Consider the following 25045-nt stretch of genomic DNA (forward strand, 5'->3'; position numbering starts at 1 on the left):
CTTAGAAAAGCAAAGTGAACAACCTATGAAGCAAACAGTATTTGTTTGGAGTTTTATTGAAAGTGGTGTTCCCCATAGGGAGTTAGTGCCTTCTTTGCAGTGCACCTTTAGCCCCTAACTGCAAACCGTTTGGTTTCTTTTGCTGTACCTCCTTCCACATCCTCTTCTAACAATTACTCAAAGTGCAACTGAGAGGTTTTCCTCCTGTTAAACCTTTCAAACTTTTTTCAGCGAGTTTTCATTTCAGCACTGAATGACCTCTCAAGTCCCATTGCTTGGTCTTTGACCTAAGTTCTGTATTTAATTTCAAGTGTTGTGAAGTTCATTCAACCACTTTAAATTCTCAAAATTTACTAGTCAAAAGCATAATCAAATTTATTGTCAGCATTTGCATTGTTCTAAGTAGGGCGGTTTCTTTCATTGTTGGATTGCTGCAATAATCTTTGTTTACAGTAACTCTTAATTATATACCTGCCACACTCTGACTGGCATCTAAAAATGATCAAAATAACAGTACTCATGTCAATATATGAAGGATTTAGTGAAACAGAAGCATAAAAAGATAACTTTTATTTGCACTTCCTCCCTGGTGGCGCTCTATAATTTTACTTTTTGGATGTTTCAGTGAGCTCAGGGTATACAGTACAAGAAATATCAGCTTCCTCTTTTAATACAAGCATTACTTTTTTTTCTTAACACTTGTAAAATGTACCTTCCTACTACGGACAGGTACAAACAAATACAAGGGGCCTCCCTTCATGACTTCATATAATTAAATATATATATTTATGTATATAAATTCATCAATATAAATTATTCCACATATAGTAGAGTGGTTAATTAGTGAATCTTACTTCAGTATTGCCAAGTGTTCTGTTAAATCAGCCAACCAGTTTTTCATGCCATTAATTGCCTCTCATGGACTTTCAGCAAAGTTTAAATACTTATGGAGTTGAAACTAATTGCTCAGAACACCTGGTAGACAAAATAACTATGGTTATCATATAAAAAAAAGAAAAAAAAAATAGGGGGCCACAAAAGAGATGAACTTTCTCTCCTCTCGTATGCACTGAGGCGATACAGCAGGAAGACAAGGATGATGATGAACAACAGTATGGCTGATCCTTGAGCTATCACATGGACTATACTCCTGGTCACTACTAACAAACAACATTAAACCATGGTTTTTCTTAAATTTTAGAAAAAAAATCTTACATGATGCAAAATTACAAAACCACTACAGACAATAGTCAAGTCCCTTCCTTACTTCAGTAAGGGGGGGGACACGGCTCATGTTGTTTGCTAATCAACCTCTCTAAATGGCTGGATGAAGTATAGCAAAGAGGATCGACTCAGCAATGACAAATAAATAAGAAAAATCTCCTCACCCTGCATGGTTGACTGAATATGAGATCATGATATGATAAGGAGCATGAGGCAAGCATGACCAGTGTTTGTGGATCAACCATACTGCTACAATGATTTAAAAAAAAAAATGTATGAGGAATGTCATAGGGGCAACATACAATGACAACCAATGAATAAAGTGTTCCTTTCTTCTCTCCCTCATTGTCATTTCCTATGGTCACTGCACCTACATCACTGGGTCAAGAGGCAACCAATAGCAGTTTTCACAACACTACTAAAGGATTACCAATTGTTATTGGATTCGATATATATACATTTTTTACACAATCGGCCTATCCATGGAATGACGGGGAGAGGATGACATATGGTGTGTCCTTATGTACCCCCCAACCAAAAGTTTCTGCAGTGCTTTAGATCTTAGTTTCTACCTTTGTGAATGAATGGTACGATCACATACCTTCAGGTAACAAGGTAGAAACTAACATGACTGCCACAATTATGAAAAACAAACCAGAGCCAATTCTCTGCTCTGTAGAAACAAATGAGTTTTTGGCAAAATTTAAGAAGTAATCAACTCTTACTTTATAGCCTATCCAATGTATAAAAAGATAGAAAACAGTAACAAAACGTAACTCTACAGGACGGGGAAGTGTGGATCGTTTAGGACGTGGGCAGCGTGTGCACAAGCCATGGCACTCCAGGTACACACATCACTTTTTCATTTTTAATTTTTGAATGGTGGCAGCCTTTTGTTGGGATTTCTTGCCTATCCCATTAAAAAAAGAGAAAAAAAAAAAAAAAAATAGGGGAGAGAGAGAGAAAGAAAATACATAAACTCCTGCCAGATTCCCTGAATGATATCAATATACCAGAGGGCTTGGCTACGGAACAATTCTCCCTCCATTACATGTGGAGTGAATAGTGAAGTTGCAAAAAAAAAAAAAAAAAAAAAAAAAAAAAAATTCATTTCATCTAACTGAATTTAAAGAGCCCAAGTGACCTGTAGTGCTTCCATCATAAAAGTTATCAAATGGGTACTCTAGGCAATGTGAATCGAAACCTTGTGCAATTTGAAACAAGACTAGAATTTTGAAATTTTTTTATGCATCAATAAATTCAACATTTTCTTTTTAAACACTACATGTAGGCTGGACTGTCCTGAAATGACCCTCTGGTTTGAACTTTTGGACCTGATTTTATTGACCTGAAACCAATGCTCTTTTTAGTATTTTTCTAATACCTAAGCAATTTGGGACTTAAAATGTTGTCATATCTGACATCAAAGCATAGGCACTTACTGGGATTACAACTATCAACTTAAGTTACTAAGCACCACACACAAAGAGAAACATTGTTATTCCAAGCAATATTACGACTGGGGGTCCTCTCAACCTTACACACTAATAAGAGTATCACAGTGCCCGCTCCTAACGATCCACACAGGCCGTCCACGAGGGAGAGATATTCACACACCGTCGCAATACTCGTTAACCTTATTTTACAGTGGCATTCAGGACAGATTCAAAGAGGATTTTTTATAATCTTTGTACTTAATTTGTTGGTTATAGCCCACTTTTAGTAATTGGCACTAAAAAAAATTAATTATGAATCCAAGTCAAGAGATGGTTATACCCTGGACTCAATAAAGCTTATATGAAAATATATCTCGAATTTTGTGCCTACACATATATATATCTATATAACAAAAACTGAATAAACAAATATTTTTATATATAGTTTTAAATATTTGATCATCAATGAGCTGGCTAAACCTCCATTACACATTATTATTGTAATACTATAGGAAAAAAAATATTAAGGTGGCTCAACACGATACCCTATAGCTCACCTTGCTGCTCAGATTCCTATTACATTCAGGATTCTTAGCAACAATACTTTGCCAACAGAGTTCAAGCCTAAACAAACAAATAAAAAAAAATTAAAGAAAAAACAATGGTTCTACACTGCTAATGGTGACAACAGTGTAGCACCTGACCCTGAGTGACTGGCAAGGAGGCCAGTTAGCCGGTGGCAGTGAGGAGGTGCTCAGTATTGAGGCTGATAGAACGAAGTCGCCTCTGGGCAAGACGCGACTCTGAAGGGGGTGACAGGCCGAATGGAGGATCCACTCCATGCATGTTCTCGCAATCTTCATCCTGATTCATGCTGAAATGCTGCAACAGGACGCGATTGAGTGCCATGCAAGACTCGGCAAATAGCGACAGTTGTTGTGCACTGTGGTTCCTGAAAGAAATATTGTAATTAGCTTTGCAATGTCTTTCACACTAGTAACTGATTTGTTACCACAATATTGTAATAACTGATTTGTTAACACAATATTGTAATAACTGATTTGTTAACACAATATAGTATATTACAAAGTATAAATTACATTGGGTAGCTCACAATGGTATACTTACTTTCTGATGACATTGGGGGTTTCCAAGCAGGTCGTAGGCCCACCATTCTTAACCCAAGGATGGGCAAGGACCATCTCGGCAGACAATCTTTGAGATGCATCCTTCACGAGTAGCTTCCGAATCAGATCCTTGGCTTCCTCGCTAATGTACGACCACTCTGGCTTGGGGAACTCATAGCTGCCATCCTGAATGTTGTTGAAAAGAAGATCCTGGCACTGAGGACAGGCCTCCCCTCGCTCCCATCCACAATCTTCACCACAGTTGCCGCAGAAAGGTGGGTAACCACACAGAAGAATGTATGTTACCACACCCAAGGACCAAAGATCACACCTCTTATCATATGGCCCAGCATCATCACTTATGAATCCCTCCACCACTTCTGGTGCCATAAACTCTGCAGAGCCTACTGGCGTTAATAACTGGGGGGTCATCACCGGTGAACTTAAATTAGAGTTGAACTTTATTCCAGAACCCAGATCAAAGTCACAAATTTTCACTGGGCACAATTGGTCCGGATACACACACAAGATATTCTCAGGCTTGAGATCCCTGTGTGCAATACCCTTACTGTGTAAGAAAGCTAGTGCAGAAGCAAGGTCTCGGATGACCATGGATGCCTCTGCTTCAGTAAAGTGAGTCCTTCGCTGAATGTGAGATAGCAAAGGCCCTCCATAGATTTTCTCAAAGACCAGGTAGAACTTATCATCCTCTTCAAAGAATTCCACCAACTGGATGATGTTCTTGTGTCCCTGGCAGTGATGGAACATCTCAACTTCCTTAAACACTCTCGTTCGGCTATGTGATGGTACCTTCTCAATGATCTGGAATTGCCACAATATATACTTGTTAAAGTATGTGATATATAAACTAGTAAATATAAAATCATCAAGCTAGAGTATGAACAAAACATGACTTCGCAAACCATTGTGTGAAGATCCAAAAAATAAAATTATTTTCTCTTTACAACACTTACCTTTACGGCATACTCAATGTCTGTATAGATGTTGACACATGTCTGCACTGACGCATATGCACCCTGCCCCAACACCTCGCCGGTAAGTTTGTACAGATCTGAAGAAAAAACATGTCTTAAGGTTATTTAATGAAATACTATTAAAATAAATTACTTTTCCTGAGATATATAACTAGGATCATGAAAAACTCTCGAAACATGTGTTAAGGTTATTTAATGAAATCCTATTAAAATAAATTACTTTTCCTTATACTATTAAAATAAATTACTTTTCCTGAGATATATAACTAGGACTATGAAAAACTCTCGAAGTTTACTAAATTTAAAATTCAAATAACCATTATTAAATGAAAATTCATCACCCTTACCACTGAAAACACTGGCAACAAGAGTGGAACCAGAACGCTTCTTCTTGCGTCTCTTTCTCCTCTCCTTCGCCTCCTCGCGCACCTGCTCCAGGTTGGTGGTGTCTCTTAGTACACTTGTAACGTCTCCTGCAATGAGCAAAATTCAGAATGATTAGCAATGGCTAACATACTCTAGATCATCAAAATTTCTTAAAGTCAAATCAATGGACATATAAACATTGTGGTGTTCTGTCTGTATTCATTGTTAAAATTCTGAAAAAATATTGACTAATTTTTTTCTGGTCACTACTCATTAGCAATGTAAAGTTGTTCTTTCTAGAAAACCCGAGATCCAATTTTTCAACAATTTCTTTGCAAAAACTTTTTAGCAAATCCAACCACTTTCCTTATCTGATGTTAAGAACCTAGACATACATACATAAATACTACAAATGTACTTTATATATATATATATATATATATATATATATATATATATATATATATATATATATATATATATATATATATATATATATATATATATATATATATATATATATATATATATATATATATATATATATACACACCATTCCTTTCATTCCTTGATTTTAACTATGGCAAGGAAGTTGGCAGTCTACAATGTTACATTTTGCAATTTTTGACGCCTGTTACTTGTTACTAAATAGTAACTTACTTTGACCCCTGTTACTAACAAGTAATGTTCTACCCTAACTTGCACTTGGCTAATTTTCAAGTTGAATAAAAATAAACTTTAATCTAATTCCCGGGCACATTACTTGATCTTGCGTAACTGGATGTGACATTCCCATAGACTTCTCTAGGGCATCATCATACCTGTGCTCCTTCGTTAGGAGCCAAACCACTAGCACTGGCCAATTTGTGGCCTGGCTTCCTGGAATACTAGTTTGATAATTTTCCCGCCGTAAAATTTTAATGTTGGACTATACCACAAAACAATTCATTGGGAAACTATTTTCTTAATGTTAACCTGTTATTCTTTCCCCGTATACTTTTCTTAGGTTACCGAAAGGCAATAATATTGCACGGGATAACCTATAAACAACATCGTAACTGCTGGTAAATTATTTGCCTAAAAAATAATCGACTGCAGCTTTTAGAAACAAGTCGCCGATGGCCTGGAATAAAATGGGCAATACGCCCATTTTTGACAGTTTGCTGGCAATGCGATCTGGCCCTTAACGTTATACATTAAGTATTTTGGTGACAACAATAATTTAAATATCTGGCAATGAAAAATTTACTACCCTCGGCTTGGGTAAGTGGGCCTAGTATTTACAATAAAAGAAAATATATATATATATATTAAGGCAGCGCTAGAAAGCGGCTTGCGCACAAAAACGGCAATCCTATTTTGCATAAAGACTAGTTAATTTCACTTGTATTTAAATCTTCTTTCTAACAATTTCTTTTCTTTACATTTAAAAACCCGTTATTCTAGGGTTCTGGTAAGTTACGTTCGACATCGTTACATTATTAGGCATCCTTTTTACCTCGACCCAGAAATCTTCGTTTTTAATACTACTTAACTAGGCTAAAATAATACACCTCTTCTGCTCAGAAAAGTTACTGAAGCGAAAATAAATGCTTTCAAATCATTTATCCCCCCTACCACTTAACAACTTAATAAACCTGTATTATTTACCTAAGGCCAGAAACGAGATACGAGCGAAATGTATTGAATTTCTCCTCCCATACGGAAGATCGACCAGGCGAGCTTTCATACGGTGACACACAGGCTATCAGGGGTTACGAGAAACTTTCACAAATCATAAGTATAAAACATAAAACCAACAACATACCTTGCACCATCTTGACGGTTTGTAGGTATCAATGAGCGAAGATTTATATATATATCACAATTAGCGGGAAGTAGAAGAAAAATCACAGATTCTTGATTAGCACTTTGCGATGCTTTGACTAGACCCTATTCAAACCGCCTTGGGCCTTTATTTGCACTACCACGACGTTGACACTTGCTGGCGTCGCACTCTTGCACTTTTTTCTGGGATGTAGTACCAGCCGTGTGTTTACCAGCTTTGGGAAGCTAGAAGGTAGGAAAAAAAGATCCCGTTGGTGCGCGTACAATCCTATCTATCCATTGCTCTCTGTCTCTAGTGGCGAACTGCGCCTTGGCTCCGGCGTCTCCTGTTAATATGGCCCAGCACCCCCACCCCGCCAGAGTTGCCAGACCCTTCCATGTGCCAAGAAACCACCGCCTTTCTGCCAATTTACCTTTAATTTCATCGAGAATGGCGTATTGCAGGCATTTATGACAACTTACGATAAGACTGCTTGATCGGAAACTACAGTACACAAACAGCAAAGCCTCAGTTTAAACGAAAAAAAATTACTTCGTTGAAGTCGACAGTCGATCCGAGGTGACGCTAACTTTAAATACTGTTCAATGCTGCAACATTACATCAGCAAAGCCCAGACCTCTGGGACAATCTGGAGAGATTCTTGCTGATTTTTCAGAACAAGGCTTTGTAATTTCAAGATGACAAGTCACTGACCAGGTAAAATCAAGATGTCACCATATACGACAAATAGCCTACATTAATTTCCCGTCCTAGTATTAATCTATTCTTTCTAGAACACTGGGGAGAGTGCCATTGCCCTAAATGTTTATAGCCTGTTATATATGGCCAACATTGTTACGGTTCAAAGTAACCTAGGGTAAATCTTTCAAACTTGCAAAAGTAACGTAAATACATTATAGCGAATATTAAAAACGCACCAAATTTCAACCAAGGTAGCCCAACTCCACGCTGGCAGTGTTGTGGCGTGATCAGGTTGGCCAACGTTACTTCAATCATCACGTAGTATTGTTTATATGTGAATTTAATCTACACACAAATCAAACGATTGTAAAATATACGTAATAAAAAGCTATTACGTAAATTATATATTATTATTCCCCCATAACGTAACAAAAACATAATTCAAAATATATATTGGGTTGGTAATTCGTAGTTGCGTAGAAAACTCTGGATGGCAAAGGAGTGTGTCGTTTATCTTCCCTATTATTTCATCAGCTCAGGTGATAAATGACAAAACTCATCTAACGCTCGAAAGCTATGGAAACGACATTACAAACTACAATCGTCTTATAATTTTCATAGACCACTATCCCACAAATAGAAAATGCAATTGTGATTATAGTGAAACAAAACACGACGAATGTTTGTGAACCACAAACGTAACATTTAGAAACGACTGTATCCTCCCTCCAGCGGCCCCTTACGTTTTGGTGCACCATTTACCCCCTCCCTCTCCCTCATCCCCTCAATTCCTCACCGCAATCTCCAGCAGCAACAACAACATGAAGCCAGCTTAGCCAGATATTGCCATCAAAAGCAAACTGTACTTATTTATCTCATACGTGTCAGTGCAGCGCAGTGATCAACTCTTGAATATGGAAGAAATTTAAATTCACGCCAAATTTGTCGAGAGCTCTACCTAGAAACCCATCGACAAAGCTTTCTCTCTCTCGAAATGGGCAACAACGACATCAACAACTCTGCTGGGCTTAAAGGAGGCTCAGTCGGGTCCGGTACCAACCAGTTGGTTACACTATTGGCTTTTATATATCGTTTCTTTTATTTCATGTTCCATGGGCTTAAAATTATCCACTTTCCTTCAATAATGAATAACCAGTACTGAGTAACGTTGTAAGACTATATAATGTTTTTTATATGCAGCAGTGGAAAATTTACCATCAATGTTAATTTTATCAGCAAACTCTCTCTCTCCCCCTCCCTACACACACACACACACACTCTCTCTCTCTCTCTCTCTCTCTCTCTCTCTCTCTCTCTCTCTCTCTCTCTCTCTCTCTCTCTATACACACACACACTATATATATATGTATGTATATTATAATATATATATATATATATATATATATATATATATATATATATATATATATATATATATATATATATATATATATATATATATATATAATATGAACAAGATCAGATAGACATCTCAGCAGCGTAATTATGCCATTTGTGGACAAATTCATTATTTGATGGGAGAGAGTCCTATATCTCACGTTGGTAAAAACTGCTTTATATTTTCGTGGTGACAACACCCAAGCTTCCAGGGCATTTATATAATTTATAAAATTATAATTAAAAATTTATTGACCAAAATGTTTTCAATAAAAAATAAATCTCTGGTTAGCATTTTTATGTATTCTAATCAAACGACTAAACTACAGCGTCATGAATATACGTTGTATTCTGCAACATCACGCGGCAGCCGGCTCTATAGCCAAGCCGGTTGGTTTGGCCAATGACTGGTGGTTGTCTTACAACGTTTGGTTCTTCCTAGAACGTTACGAGCTGCGCAATCTTTGCAAGGTTATTCTCAGAAACCTTGTTCGAAAATTAAAAACATCGTGCAAATCGCGGCTATGCAAAATTCTGAAGACCGACAAACAATATGAATTGTTAAAATACTTATATAAAATTTAATTTGTTTTTAAAGTTATGTACTATATACTATCTTACGAGAAAACACATTGTCGATTTCTGATCATGTCAGTATTGCTGATTCGCTCCTTTGCTAGCGGTTTTAATAACAGCTCCTCTATAATCAAGAAATCCTGAAAGGACTTCAAGCGGGATCTCTTTAAGATATCGATATTAATTATTGCGAATTATTAACAGGATTATTTTATCACAAACTGTGCTCTAAATATATAACATGCTAATATGAATAATGAAAAGGCCTATGGCAAGGCTACGTGCGACACAGCAGGAATATAACAAAGACAGCGACAAAAACAGCGCTACCACGGCCACGCTGTTCCCCTTGACCCGAGAGGTTCGATATTACCTGACCGAGCGTTGGCAATGCTGCTGACAACACCCGCATCCTTCCTCCCTTCCCCCAACAATCCCTTCCGATGCCACCCGGCAATAACCTACCCACCCCACTTCCAACAACCCAAGCAACAGGAACCCTACCACACCCCACGTTAAGAAGTACGTTGGATTGCAATAAACCACATGGTTTGTTTACTATGAGGTCTGCACTTCTTGCTTGCTGTGTGACCGTAAATGAAACGAAGGCGACTTCACCTCCACACCTGTAAAATTATCAACACCAAGTACTTCAGCAGCAATATTATTCTTAATGAAAACCTGGTTAAAATCCCGTTACTAAAACATCGCAGAATAATGGCAAGTTTACGGACGTTTGATTAAAATACCTGGGCATGTGAAATTTCTTTTTAAAATATCGAATAGTTTAAATATGCAAATCACTAGAACAGTTTTTCATATTCTAATACTTGGCACTGATGTCTTCAATATTAATTACCCTCTGCATGAATTACAGAACATTTTGTGTTTTACATAAATTACCAGTAATTTTGTGTACCACATCTTGAGGGGGTTTAATAAACCTCGCCTCTGTTTTAGTTCGATAAAATCGTATGAATGACTAGGCTGACAAGGTCATGAGGGGGTTTAGTAAACCTCGCCTCTGTTTTAATTCGATAAAATCTTATGAATGACTAGGCTGACAAGGAGGTGACCAAGAAACTGGGGATGGAAACCTAGGACTAACCCATTTTCATATGAAAAGCTGACTTACTCCGTTTATAGTTCTTGCTCTTCGCCTGTTCGTGGGCGCGCGCGTACACCGTATGAACCCAACCTAATAATTTTTATCTAAGACATGTTAGATCTGAAAAATAATGTGAAACTGTAACAAAATTAATCAACAGAATGCTAGACCATATAGAGGAAAAGTACCTTAGTTTTTCCTTCCTCACAGATCACAGCAAGGTATTCGATAAAGAGCGTAAAAGAATTCTTTGTTTAAACGCTTCAAAATTTGTTTCAAGACGCGGAACAACATTAAAGTTGAAGTATTGAAATGAGTTAAAACAACGAAACCGGGAATCTCTTAAATGCCAACATAACTGTGATTCATGATACTGACCTGACAAATTCTCTCTCTCTCTCTCTCTCTCTCTCTCTCTCTCTCTCTCTCTCTATATATATATATATATATATATATATATATATATATATATATATATATATATATATATATATATATATATACACATATACACACATTTGCCACAAATCAATATGAAATTCACTAAACATTGGAAACGTTAGTCCAAGTTAAGTACCATTCATAAGTACATCTGCCCGACCAGAGGTCAAACTTGGTCCTTTGGTTAAGTTACAATCTTCTTGTACCACTCTTGCCCAGGGCAGACTCATCAAAAGTGATTTTCCTTGGGTGTAGTTATTTCCAAGGTAAAATGAATGCAATGTTGTATGCGATGTGTATGATCGAGCCAGATGTCAGAAAAATCGACCCCACACACAAGTTGGAGAAGGTGCATAGAAAGAAGAGCGAATGAGATTAAATATTTGTAAACATAAAATGTCATCCATGCATGTAAAAATTCACACATTCATTTATATAAGCTGCAATGACCTAATTTCACAGTTTTTGGATTCGCTTGTCACCACTGTCACTGAAATACCAAGCCTTAAGCCCTGTCCACACTAGCGGGCACTGCACGACGGGCAAACACTGTTCCCATGACCCGTTCCACTGTACTGATCGATCGAGTATGGAGCCAGAACGATGCGACTGTCTGGTAACACTGCTTCAGAAGAGAGAGAAAATATAAACAGCTGGAAGTACCCGTCGGGCATGCCCGCTAGTGTGGCCAGGCCATTAGCCCCAAATGGAAAAACGACTCCCAACATGTCAGGATGAGGTTCACCATAACTGCTTAACCACAAAACTATTCCTGCTCATACATATTTATATTCTAAGCCAAATAAACCCACCCTCACCATTTAACATGCATATACACATATATATTATGTTCCCCTTCAAGACCCCTTTCACGTAACATATCCTTCCTTTTGTGTGCCTTCCTCTCAACACTTCTTAACTGGATTGCTTTACACCAACCTATCATTCTTCAGTCTTTCTCTATGACTGAACTATCTTCCAATACTGAGACAGCCATTCACCGAACCTAGCCTTTTACTGTTCCTACGTATATCAGCATTTCCCAGCCTTTCAAGTAATCTTTTTCATTATACTAAAAACAATTTCATCTCGACAACTTCCACCACCTCCTTTCACCACAAGTTCTACATAAGCAATTTATAACACACACACTATATCCACTCAGTAGAGCTGGTTCAATAAACCCTGGATACATTTCACCCTTGGTATCCTTAAACATGACTAGTTTCCTCCCAATATTTTGAACAAAACCTGCTTCCTTTCATACTTCGCCTACTCTGTAACACCTCTTCTCACATCCTGTCTACTGCAAATTACTTACTAGCAAATAGTTAGAATCTGCTCTTACTTTCTGGAACTATTCTACCACCATCCACAGCTCATCTTCCTGGTTCCGATAACCTTGCACTTGCTCGTGTTTATTCTCAGCTTTCTCCTCTTGCTTACTTAGCAGCTACATCTACTATTCTTTCTCAAAATTCTTTTATCACTCCATCCAAAAAGGCTTTCAAACACATGCTTCACTTCCATCATAAATTTTACTTCTTTCAACAGTTTACCTGTTTTCATTCTCGACACCCTCAACGTCGGTCCTCAACTCATACTGACATAGGATTTCTTTACTATTTATACACTTCGCCACTGAACAACTCCTCAGTTTCTCCTAAACTTTTTGATCCCCGTTCCCCTTAATATCTCTTGCCTTTCTCCTTTTTCGTCTTTACTTCTCCATCCATTATCCTGCATGCCTGTATATGACCCGTTCTGCTATGCTACTGGATCTCCTATCTCTTTTAATTCTCCAAACTTTTAATTTCTCATCCAACATGATGCTTTTGGATAGTCTTTAATGTGAAATACAAAAGTGGAAGTCACGATGAACCGCAATTTGATATAAATTAGATGAAGTGAGGAGGAGTGTAAATTTGGATGGAAGAGTTTCCAATGGTTTGGTCACATGAAAAGAAGGCAAGAGAAAATTTTGACTTAGCACAATATGAAAGTCTAGAGAAAAAGGGGGAGAGAAAGCGTTAAGCTGAAGGTGCGCCAAAAGTGTTGGAAAAGTATTTCATTTTTAAAGATTAAAGTGCACATAAAGGTAAGTGGCACTGTGGATATGTGTTATAAGCGGGTTGCTGATGAGTCTCCTGTGGTGTACAAATCAGCTATACCTGGCAAATAACGGTACTCGACTCCTGACATTCTTTATTATATAACCTGAACTCATTTAAAAAAACATTTATTTCATCTAGAAAGGATTAACTGGAAAGCTCTCCCATTCTGGCCCTGATTCCCGCAAGTGTGAGAACGATGATCTTTCCCCTTCTAGCCCAACGCCCTTTCTCCTTTAAAATAAATAAATACACACGTTTCCTCAAGTTTTCTCTTAAAACGAACTGGCCAATGAATCTGATTAGACCTAGATGAAACGAGAGAGAGAGAGAGAGAGAGAGAGAGAGAGAGAGAGAGTTTATTTCCCCCTTTCTTTTAAAGCAAGTTTTCACTTTTATGTGTGAGCAGAGACGGTAATAGAAAAGCCTTATCACTAACACAGAGAAAAGCAGGTCATGTGATAAGCAGCGGAGACCAACGAGTGAAGGTGGATGATGCAACACTACAGACACTTTTGCTCTCTATTTTTTCCCTCAAGGTTGCGCGATACACAAGTGCTGTGTTATCCGTGTCCCATAACGGATCTCCCACCAAAATCTTGAAGAGGGGCTAATTTTTCAAGCATCAATCTACAGTATTCGTACTAGGTACAAAGTGAATAAACTTTAGTGTAATAACCATTATCATTCCAATGTTACTAATGAACTAGTTTCAATCTTCCACATATGCATACTGTATATATATATATATATATATATATATATATATATATATATATATATATATATATATATATATATATAAAATAAATGTATATATACAGTATATATAATATATATATATATATATATATATATATATATATATATATATATATATATATATATATATATACATACAGTAACTGCTAATGTCTTACGTATGCGTGAGGAGATCCGTCAAAACTTTCTCGAATTATTAGTGATATTAAAAAAAAAAAAAAAAAAAAAAAAAAAAAAAAACAGACGATCGGCATTCACTTCTATCATTTACATATAATTTAAACCCCTGTGGTTTCTTCTGGCAGAGACACATTAGCGAATTATACTGTTCCTCTTTCAAATTCCAGTTCACATTGCACCAGCAACACGGAACATTTGTTGCATCAGAAAAAATAAAAAAGCAAGAGAACGTGTACCTGGAAGAGCAAGGGGATAGGTGAGGGGGGGGGGGTGATCAATGGAGTAGTTGACAGGTTTCCGAGTACTTCATAACCTTTCAAGGAATAATCTTACGTGACGAGGCCTATTTTTTTTTTTTTTGTAATGCTTGTTAGAAAGCCTTAGTAATTATGGTTTTCATTCGCTTTTCAAGAAATATGCCATTTAATGTTCTTATACATATGTGAAATATATAAAACTCAACAGTAACAAGAAATTGGGGAAGAAGGAATAGCTCCACAGCTTCATGTACTTCCCTGATATAGGTCCATGAGCCGAACAGGCCAAGCTACAGTACCTGAGGTCTGGCGATAACAAAACCATTAACGGAAATATGCGAGGTTGAACATTTTAACATCATATCTCTCATGTACCACCTTAACTTCGCTGTAGACGAAATGCAAACCTGACCAATCAATAAAGACCTGGATAATAATTCTGAGTATTAAGAGTAACCAAACTGTGCGAAGAAGTCGAGAAGCTACAAGGGCATCGTGGTTATTACACTTTCATACGTAGCCTACCTGGTAAAAACATGGCCAGTATATTGTACATCTACATTAGTACAGGTTAAATCTGAGAAAACTGTTACCAGTTACTGCATCACCTCTTGTTATATAAATGCAAAATTCTTTAATACAATGGCTAATGCTTAGGTTTTCCTAAATATAACTGCCAAAACTTAACAACAGTCTCCGGTAACCTACATAAAAGCTATTCTGACTTCAGTTCCGAAATCTATATAAATATAGTATTGAAACTTAAATTACTCAATGTAGGGAATCGTAAATGGCGGTGCTTGTGAGGTTAAGACCACATACCCAAAATTCTATATTCGTAAGAACTGACATCCACAACCCTGACAGTTTTCCTCCTGCCCAGATGTAGTTTTCCCAGACTGTTGGGAAGCATCTACAGTAAAACCACAATGGTTACGAACATGGCTGTCTTTAGCTACGTTGCCAAACTTCTTCCGGACTTAGAATCCTACTACAGTTATCCGCATCCCTCGATTCGGAGATCTTTAATCCGGTCATAAAATCCTATTTATCCCTCCCACGGGCTTTCCAGAAGAAAGACAAGTTCCGGGACAGGGCCGACTTAATTTAGTCTTTGAGGAGCCAATAACAGTATTTTTTTGCATTGTATCATTTATTTTCATCAGAGTTTGGTCTGCATACTGGGCATTTGTATAATTCATTTAGATGATTAGAAACTAAATCATCCTTATCCTATCCTGTTATCAAAACATTTTAATGTAAATCAAATCTTAATTCACGGCAGACTTTTTTTTTTTACTATAAAGCATTCTGTACTTTTCATCAAATCTCAGTTCTTTAACCCAATTTACGTCTTCAGTGTTATGGCTCGGTCACACATTTGCGATTCAAGGATGCGCAATGCATAAAGGCCGAAATTTTGCTAATAACGACGTCATTATGCTGTAATTACGACCAAATCGCCAACTATTGCCATGAATTGTTAACACGTAGCGAAGTGATGGCGGATGTTTTAACTGTTTAAAATATTACGTAGTCCGGCCATGCCAACTGTCATTTGTTGTCAAGTCATTGCGCACTCGCAACACTGACGCAATGGCGTCGCCATTTGTCGTAATTAGTTGTGCAGATCGTAACTCGTAATTGCGACATGCGCCATCCATTACATAGTGCAAAATGCGCCATCCATTACATAGTGCGCCATGAATCGCCATGGTTACGTGGCAGTACACTCAGTGCGCTGCGTGGGTTGCAATATGGCAACACTGCCTAAAGAATGTCGCCAAGCGCAAAAGGCAGCAACCAAACCCGAGGGGTCTGTAGTCTTCCATGAGCAACCTCATGGTGGTGACCTCTGTTACTCTCCTCACCATGCCCTTTGTTGTAGGATCAGACTAAGCAACATCTTGGTTTTCCATGCTGCTGCTTCTTGCATTGTTGTTCCTCCATGCACCTCAGGATTTTTAACTGCAGCATCGCATTGTGATAATCCAAACTACCTTTTAATAATTCAGGGTCATGTTGGTTCTCAGGTACGAGGTCTAGCAAATCTATGTTCTTCCAAAAGAAATCACACGATGGGATTGGTAATGTGGTTGGAACAGGTAGATCTTGCTCTGTCTGCAACTGGAATGGGAATGATCGGTGACGAGTTCGCTTTGAATTTATATGGTGGAATCCATGTACATGACAGTTACGACGCCATAATGCATTCGCCATGTAACGTAACTACAACACAACTTAATCACCATAATTCGACATGAATTTATGCACTACCCCATCCTACTGCAACTGCCAAATGTGGGTGTGGCCTAATCATCAGTGTAATATGTGTATGGTTACAGATATACGTAGGTTCATCTCGAACTGCGCAATGTTGTCACTACGGTTAATGGTGTATTACTCCATGGTGTTCTAATCACCTTACAGTTTTTTATGGCGGCCCCAGGCACACAAATGATGGCGATGATCGCCAAAACTGGCAATTACTACATGCGCGTCCTTGAATCGCAAATGTGTGACTGAGCCATTAGAAATGCAGAACAATAGTGTCATTGTGTTAACTCTTTCTGACCTGGTATAAGGAAGATATGGCAGCGATTCTCCCACATCTACATTACATCCCAACTTAGGTCAAGGGTTTATGAATCAAACCTGGGAAAAGCAGCATCACCTAAAATGTACATGTTCATAGTGATTTTGGTTTTACTGTAGTGCATATAACATGGCCCAGCGTCCACTATGTCACGAATTTCATAAGAATAGAGAGAGATTAATACACCCATTACTCCCAGTGAAGCGACAACCTTAAATTTATAGGTACCATTTTTGAACATGATGACAAAATGTATTCAGCATCTCTCTTGCGGATACCCATACATCTGGAAAACGTTGTTTATCGCGATTGGAAGAGTTCAGAGGGAGGAAGAGGAGAGGATAAAAGTCTTATAAAATTTTTAAATAGTTAACTGGCAACTATAAATACTCGTGCGCCTGCATTTCAAGTAGCCTGGCTTGGTTTTGCTTGTCTCTTACATGATCACAACCCTTTTAGAAAACACCAACACCACCTATAACAAGCATTCTGATAGTGTAACTACAAAGCAATGAATGTGCCCTATATTCCCAAATATCTAAAGCATTTCAACAGATATGCTGAAACGACATTATTATAGTTCTTGAAAAAACCATGACTAAGCTTCAATTTCTTCAACCATGCCCGAGGACAGAGACTGAATGACATCGTTAGGTCAGGTTAGTGCAAAAAATGTTGGGTTAAAATGACTTTTCCCATGGAGGTCAAAAGCTAAAATAACAGTGACAAAATGTTTTAGGATCCATTTAACTGAAATTCTAGCCCTTCACTTAGAGCTAAGCATGTTGGTCTTATTTTTTAAGAAGTTGAACAGAAATCCAATCATCCGTGTTAGGGTGAGAGACTGGCTGTCAGGTGGATGGACAATCTCCTTTCATTCCCATCTATTTGCACTATGGTCTAGTTTAACTGAAATTCCTTCAATCAAATAGGAGTAATTGCAATAAGTTAAGTGTGACAGACAATGATGGATAAAATTAACAGATGGACAGACATGAGCACAATTTCCTGAGGAACAAGTTAGCTTGAAATCCCTTCAACTGTGGTTTAGGAGTTGCAAAAGATAAATGTGACACACATGGGCTGGTTGGGTCAAGTTGCAAACCCTATTTTTAAATTACAGTGCCCTAGGTTAGGTTAGGTGGGGGAATCCATTGGGTGAGGCCCACCTTTTGGTACCCTAGGTTAGGTTAGGTCACAACCCTATTTTATAATGTTCTAGGTCTGGCAGGCAGTCAAGGGAGGTGGGGGGGAGCCCCACCCTGCCCAGATAAGGACCTTGCACCCTAGGTTAGGCTAGGTAAAAAAGCACACCTGTATTTAACTTTCTACATATTTTTCCCCATAAGAGCTGGTATCTCTAAACCTACTAATTTGCAATGTTCAAGAACACTAAAATATAAAATCAAATTTACAATTCAAGAACATGATTAAGGTTTAAAGCAAAATTCCGCTTTCCTAACAACCCAACACAATATTTTAAAATACAACGTCCTTAACCTTGGGTAACACAGGAAATGTTCAATTTAAGGGAAAGAAAATAATCCATTTGTGTGAATAACACTCATAAACAAGGATGGATCATTATTAAGTTAAGCCTACTGTGTGCAAATGGCCTTCTAATGATTTGTAAAAAACGCCGTGACGTTGTCTCTACCCAATTCGTTATTTCCCAGTGAAATCGTGACTGCCAATGACTATCGAGTCACGAAAGGAAAGAAAGCAGCTTTGATGTCAGCAGTCAGCCTCGCCTAAAAGCAAGGTATGGATTGCCATGATGGGATTTCCTCAACTTCTTAACAAACTGTAAAGACCTATTTGCATCCAGGTTATGGTATGAAAAATGCAAAACAGTCGTGACTCTCAGCTTGGTAAAGGGAACAGTAAAACTATAACTACTACCGCGCCCCTGAGGTTCGGTAACTACCAGTTATGTGCAATATGGGCGCCGTGTTTAGTAATGACCCCTTAGGGATGAGTGTATAAACTCAACAAAAGACAGTAAATATCATAAATACAGACAGAAACATAAAGGAACCAGCCCGCAGAAATAGTCTTGTTACTTTTACCTACAGCGCTCCAGGAAAAATTTCGATACAGAATTTTTTCTCCAACAAATTCAACTCATATGGAGAGAGCAAAAATCCAATCAAATCTATCGCTTAATATTGAAAACAAAATAAAAAAACTCACCTTGGTACTCGTGAATGAGAGAACCCGCCATGCTCCCTTGCATTTAACATAGAAAAACATACGTTCTGACACAACAAAAACATCGGACGGCAAGATCTCTCGCAGTACACTGTTCACTTCGAAATGGTTAACTACTGTTTACTTTTTCTTCGAAAGAAAGATCTGAATCTAGACTCGAAAGGTTCGTCATTCGGAGAACCAGTTCAAGCGCGATTTCGGGAAGATTCGAAACTAGTTTCGAAAAGTTCGCAGAGTTCTTACCAACAATTTTCGATTCTAAAGACATATGAAAGTGTTTATGAGGGCACTCTTGTCTTCCCCAAGCCATTTCGAATAGCTCTGAACCCCATTCAGCTATATAGGTCTTTTTCTCTAACGACAGTTAGAACGGACATTTCATAAAAATAATGGAAAGGTTTCAAAACGGTCACAAAGAGAGCCAGTTTAAATTAATTTGGAAGACATAAAAATACGAACCATAGTATGAGTGCAGGAATGATGGTTACGGGATAATATTTCTAAAGGCTCAAGTACAAAGGAACCAATTATTGCATTTAAGTGTCGAGTTCTCTGAACAGTAAAAGGTCAACGCACTCTCGTGCTAAGTAATTATAAAGCAGATTTAACTTAGTTGAAACCAAAATGACACCTTTTGACAGATCTGCTGCACAAGACAACGCCACTAAGATTATTCTGCTAGTAAATTTAGCAAAAAAAAAAAAAATAAATAAATAAATCCAGTTTATAGGCTACTATGTTAAGTTTTATAGCAATGTTCAAATACTGGAAATATTAGGTTTATATAGGAGCATTCTCATGAGAAACTTGTTCTCCTTGGTAAATAAATAAAAAAAGACACGATTTTCATAGGTCTACCTTTTCAAATGCCGGATAATTCGTATGCTATACTGAAGTAGTAAAAAAAAAAAGACATCGAGTGTAAATACACTTATATCATATCACGCCACAGCACAGTTGAGAATCTGAGGAGTTGGGACACAGAGCAGGCCAAAAGTCCCGGAGCTTGAAAGCTGGAGGGAAGAAGGAATATGCAATTATAAGCAAAATAAAATAAAACAGCTTCAGCGCAATGTGTGGGTGACGTGTGCCACTTGGATGACCAATAGGAGGTGTAAGCAATCCACCACAAATTTGGTTTTATTTCATATTTGGTTCAGTTCCAGATATATCTGGTTTACTTTTCATAATTCTGACTCAGTTTCAGGGGAATCTATTTCATTTCTACATAAAATAAATATGACCACATGTAAATTTGGTAATTTCCATCTAGATCTGATTTGCTTTAAGAAAATCAATTGAATTCAATGCGTGTTAATGATCAACATACAAAATTTGGTTGAGTTTTAAATAGAGTTGTTTGCGGAACACCATTCAAATTTAATTTGCATTCATGCTGACCACGTTCGATTCCACTTGAAAATGCTTAACTTCCATATTAACTTGGAAAGATTTCATATTAGCTTTTCAAAATCTTTTATGTTAGTTTTATGTAGTATTGTGTAAATATAATTTGGTTTTACCAATATGTGATTCTATCTCGTATAATTTCAGCGTAATTCCAAAACATTTCCGCGGGTCGACCAAAAATAACCTCCCCGATCACCTGCGTGCGATTCCACGTGTCACTGGCTTTAGACATACCCTGTAAATGAGTCAGAAAAAATGTTATAAGTAATCGTTCGCTTTAATGATGTCTTCCAAAGAGACGACAGAAAAACGAAAGCAGGTGTTAAAGCCACACACTTGTATACATGTAAAGATAGAAACCGCTTCACCAAAAGACTAGACATTAATAAGAGATCATGTGTACTTCAACGTGACCTAATGCTTCTTTAGCACGAGGTCATAACGTGATTTTGTTGTATAGGGTCAACAACTTATTAGTTCACGTGGACCATTCGAAGTCCGCCACTGTATTAGAACGAATATTCATTACTCGTTATCATGTCATGAAAAAATTAAAACGGCCAAAAACAATAATGCTGCAATAGACTATTTTTTTGCTCATTCATTTTGTGCACACCCACATGTTTATTATAAGCGTATCTTCTTTGTTTTCTGCAACACTGAGTGTAGGACATGAAGCTGCATATCGCATGTCCTCATGCTTTTGTTGATTTTTTCACCAAGCAAGGTGTTTGCATAATTAATGCGACTACCGCTAGCTTCAAGAGAAGAGGTTCAAGCACGAAGTGCCCTTCGCTGTAAGGCACGGTACATCAGTGTCCTAGGCCATATGCACTTCCCAAGGCAGCATTGCCTCTGCACTAGTAGGTAGCAGTCAGTACGGGACTGACCAGGATGATGGCATCGTGAGTTATGTTAATATTGGTGGAGGAATGGAGGAGATTCAATTTGGACAGTAGGAGGAGAGAAAGGCACATTTCAAAATTGGTGAAACAAGAGAGCAGCTAGATTTCTGCAATGTTCTGAAAGAGAAGAGGGGTATCTATCGAAGGAATTACTGAGATAACATTCCTTTAAGGTAGCAGAGCGTGATTACAGAATGTTCATACGAGATTAAAAGGTGGGGGTGGTTGGCATGAACTGTTAACCTAGTATATATGGAGTGACAAAGATTGAAAGAGTGATAAATGTAGTATGATACCGGATGTGGTAATAACTTTAGCACGGGTGAAGAGATCGACCTGAGCGTTTTGAGGTGGTTCGGTCACAATTTCGTGGAGAGTTGAGCCAGGAAAGGCAAGAGTGGACGCAAGATAGAGGCAACGATAGGCGGTGTGCGAGCGTCTAAACAGTGCTGTACATAAGCCTTTTGTACAACTTGGCCAAGTGACTGATACTGTGGAAGTTTTCTACGTGGCCGTTCATCCTTGATTCATCAAATAAAGGATGAATATACGTGTTTGTTGACTAGCTCTCCCATGAAATCATCCCCTTCAGGGAATGGATTATTGATTAATATTTGCACCCTGTATATGACAAAAAATGTTCATATCACTGACTGCTTCACACAAAGCAAAAAACATGGATGCCATATGAAAATGTGACTTAATATTGTTGGGCTGCATGCACACTGTCTTATTAATGTATGTAATTTATAATTTTTTTGTTAAAATCCATGAACCTCACGCAATGCATTCCCCTGCAACATTATCTTCAAAGATATGTGATCTTCTCTAGTCGCACCTCTTTTCCACTTTACATAAATCGATCAAGGGGCTAGCGCTAAGCATAGCAAAACACGTTTGACCCCCAAGGGGCTAGCACTAAACACAGCAAAACACGTTTGACCCCCAGGGGGCTAGTACTAAACATGGCGAACGAAACAGTGTACATGAATCACTGTTTCACCGTGTTTAGTACTAGTCCTCGGGGTACAAATGTTCCAAAGCGAATTGGTCATTTCACAAATTCACTTGGGATTTCGAAATCCCTGATTTCACATATTAATTCACATATTCCCTGTAAAATATACACACTTTACGTATAACTGCATATCAGTAATCGTACTGTAAATATATAATAATTTCTTTCATCATCTACCAATCGTTAACCTGTCAACCTTTTACTAACGAATTCGTCCCTCTGCCTTTTCACTTGTGCCTCTCAAAATACTTCATCTCTCTGTGCGTTAATATTAAATACTGGTTAGATTCTATGTTTAATTTGATATTTACTATTACAGAATACACTTTTAGATTTGAAGATTTTTACTTCCTTTCACACACCTGTGTGGTAATTATGGTTATTTACGCTTAGCAATATATCACCCTGTAGTGTGGGTGTATGGATAATAGCACCGTAGTCCTGCTTATCGGAAAAGGTGACTAAAAGGACACCTGCTGCCTTGCACATGTATTTTTCTGTCAAAAGCTAAGCCCATCGCCGATAACAGTGGCTGACAACTGCCAAGGCGTGCGGTAGTAAACCTTCAGCCAAATCTTGAAGCCATGCTGAATGCGCTGGAAAAGACACACCAAGAGAACCGACTCTTAGCAGGGACTGAGGTGGGGATGAAGACGACCCTTAGTAATACATCAATGATGTGTATGTGGTTCTTTTTCCTCATAACTTCATAAATTCTTTTCTCAACTCGACCCAAAACAAGTTTTTAAAGCATCTTCCACAGAGAAGTGACAAGTCAGTTTATGACTGCCTGCTGTCTGACTTTCCAGAAAGCACCAAAGTACATGATAAACTCAAACTATTATGGGACACGCTGGACATCAGACCCATTGTTTTTGTCTTCAGATTTGCTAACAGGCTTACACATGTTAACTGAGACCACATAGTCATAATAAAAACATGAAACGGGAAAGTTTTACATTAGTTAGTTGAGAGGACCTCTAATCAATGAAATGTTCATTGTACTGCCTGATTTCCAAATCAAAGAGTGCACTTTACAGCAAGAGGGAAACTGCACCAAATATGTTCTAAGAAGGTTTTCATATTTAACAAAATCTAAGGATGTATGAAAGGCTGAAGAAAGAGACATATGCAGAGCAGCAGAAGTTTCTAATATGAAAGCAAAGAAAAATAACCCTCAACTGTAGCATTTAAATAATTGTTCATCATGAAAGACACAAGTGTATTGCTAAGAAGGTCTGCCAGACTATGACTGGTGAGCCTGAATACAGAGACCATATTCCCTGGCCAGTTTTGATAACTGAATTTTAAACATATAGCAAAGTACCCTTAGAAATAAACTGAAAAATAAAAACATCCGACTTTTACTTCAGTGACAACATGAGTATGTGTCAAGCTGATAAATGTATGGTACGGATGCTGTCCCTAGAGGATGTGGGCCTGAAGAAGCTGAAACAGAGAAAAATCCTGATCTAAACAAAAGCTACAACCATCAGCTATGCCCTAAAAATCAGAGTGCTAAAGAGGAGGACAAAGTCTCCAAAGATGTCTCTAACAATGGCCATTACGAAACTGATAAACAGCTATCAAGGAGTGTCTAGACCAAACAGACCAGGCACACAATCTCTTGCAAAGGATTAAATGAACTAAAATCAGGCTCCAAAAAACAAAGATGGAATATCACTGACAAGTATTATCTAATCAGATATGTTCACATATCTGGAATAACATAATCTCAATACACTAAATGTGAATGGAAGTGACAAAACTCTATTGTTTTAATGGGATTCTTTTTTAATGTCAGATCTACAAATGCAAGCGACCTGCAAAATTAGAGGTACCACTGACCACAATGAAGATTTCAGGTGTGGCCATGACACTTTGCTTGAAAGTCACAAGTGTAGGTTTCTGAGTCGCACTTGCTCCTAGGTTGCTGGGGATAAATCTTTATAACAGTTTTAAAATGTTCAATTTTAACAGAATGGAGTCTTCTCAATACAAAGCTTTAGCTGGAAACCTGTACATTCGCCAAGCACTGCCAAATACTCCCAGAATATAAATGATTGGCTAAACACTCTACGTACAATCCTCAAACATTTAATGGTGATAACGGATCAACTGGAAAAATAGCATATGTAATGCAAATCACACCAGATCACTGGTCATACCCACATCACTTTAAGTGCAATGTTCTTCATAGGGAAATGTTTCACATATGCTGTAGCCTCCCAGGGACTCTTGGTCAATGTAGTGGTGGTGTCGGATGCAGCAAGAACTTGCTTACAAAGATGGGGCTTAGGTCATAATCCCGGAAAACAACGTTCCGAATGTTGAAATCCTGCCATAACCAGAATCCCTAATGGTTGAAATTAAGAAAACTACATTTCTGAAATGTCAAAATGTTGAAAATATAAT

At 37.8% G+C, this 25045-nt stretch overlaps 1 protein-coding gene across 2 annotated transcripts; it reads right to left on the bottom strand.

Moving 5' to 3' along the window:
* Positions 1 to 555: 555 nt before the first annotated feature.
* On the bottom strand, positions 556 to 19579 carry Lk6 (Lk6 kinase). Of its 2 annotated transcripts, none has more exons than XM_067082873.1 (5): positions 19280 to 19579; positions 5130 to 5255; positions 4762 to 4859; positions 3789 to 4609; positions 556 to 3612 (listed from the first exon to the last, which is right to left on the bottom strand). In XM_067082873.1, exons 1-5 carry the CDS (start codon positions 19320 to 19322, stop codon positions 3390 to 3392), a joined length of 1311 nt encoding a protein of 436 aa, XP_066938974.1. In that variant the 5' UTR covers positions 19323 to 19579; the 3' UTR covers positions 556 to 3389. The 2 variants fall into 2 exon arrangements, with proteins under 2 accessions (XP_066938974.1, XP_066938982.1); XM_067082881.1 differs by lacking the exon at positions 19280 to 19579 and adding an exon at positions 6956 to 8408.
* Between the last annotated feature and the right edge of the window lie 5466 nt (positions 19580 to 25045).

Source organism: Macrobrachium rosenbergii, chromosome 3 (assembly GCF_040412425.1).
Source record: "Macrobrachium rosenbergii isolate ZJJX-2024 chromosome 3, ASM4041242v1, whole genome shotgun sequence".
In the NCBI taxonomy this organism is placed as follows: domain Eukaryota; kingdom Metazoa; phylum Arthropoda; class Malacostraca; order Decapoda; family Palaemonidae; genus Macrobrachium; species Macrobrachium rosenbergii.

Coding starts and splice junctions, on each gene's coding strand:
- Lk6 (XM_067082873.1), bottom strand. CDS start 19,322: ATGCAAGGGAGCATGGCGGGTTCTCTCATTCACGAGTACCAAG. Junction 4,860..5,129: donor TGTTGCCAGTGTTTTCAGTG/GTAAGGGTGATG, acceptor TTTTTTCTTCAG/ATCTGTACAAACTTACCGGC. Junction 3,613..3,788: donor ACCCCCAATGTCATCAGAAA/GTAAGTATACCA, acceptor TATTTCTTTCAG/GAACCACAGTGCACAACAAC.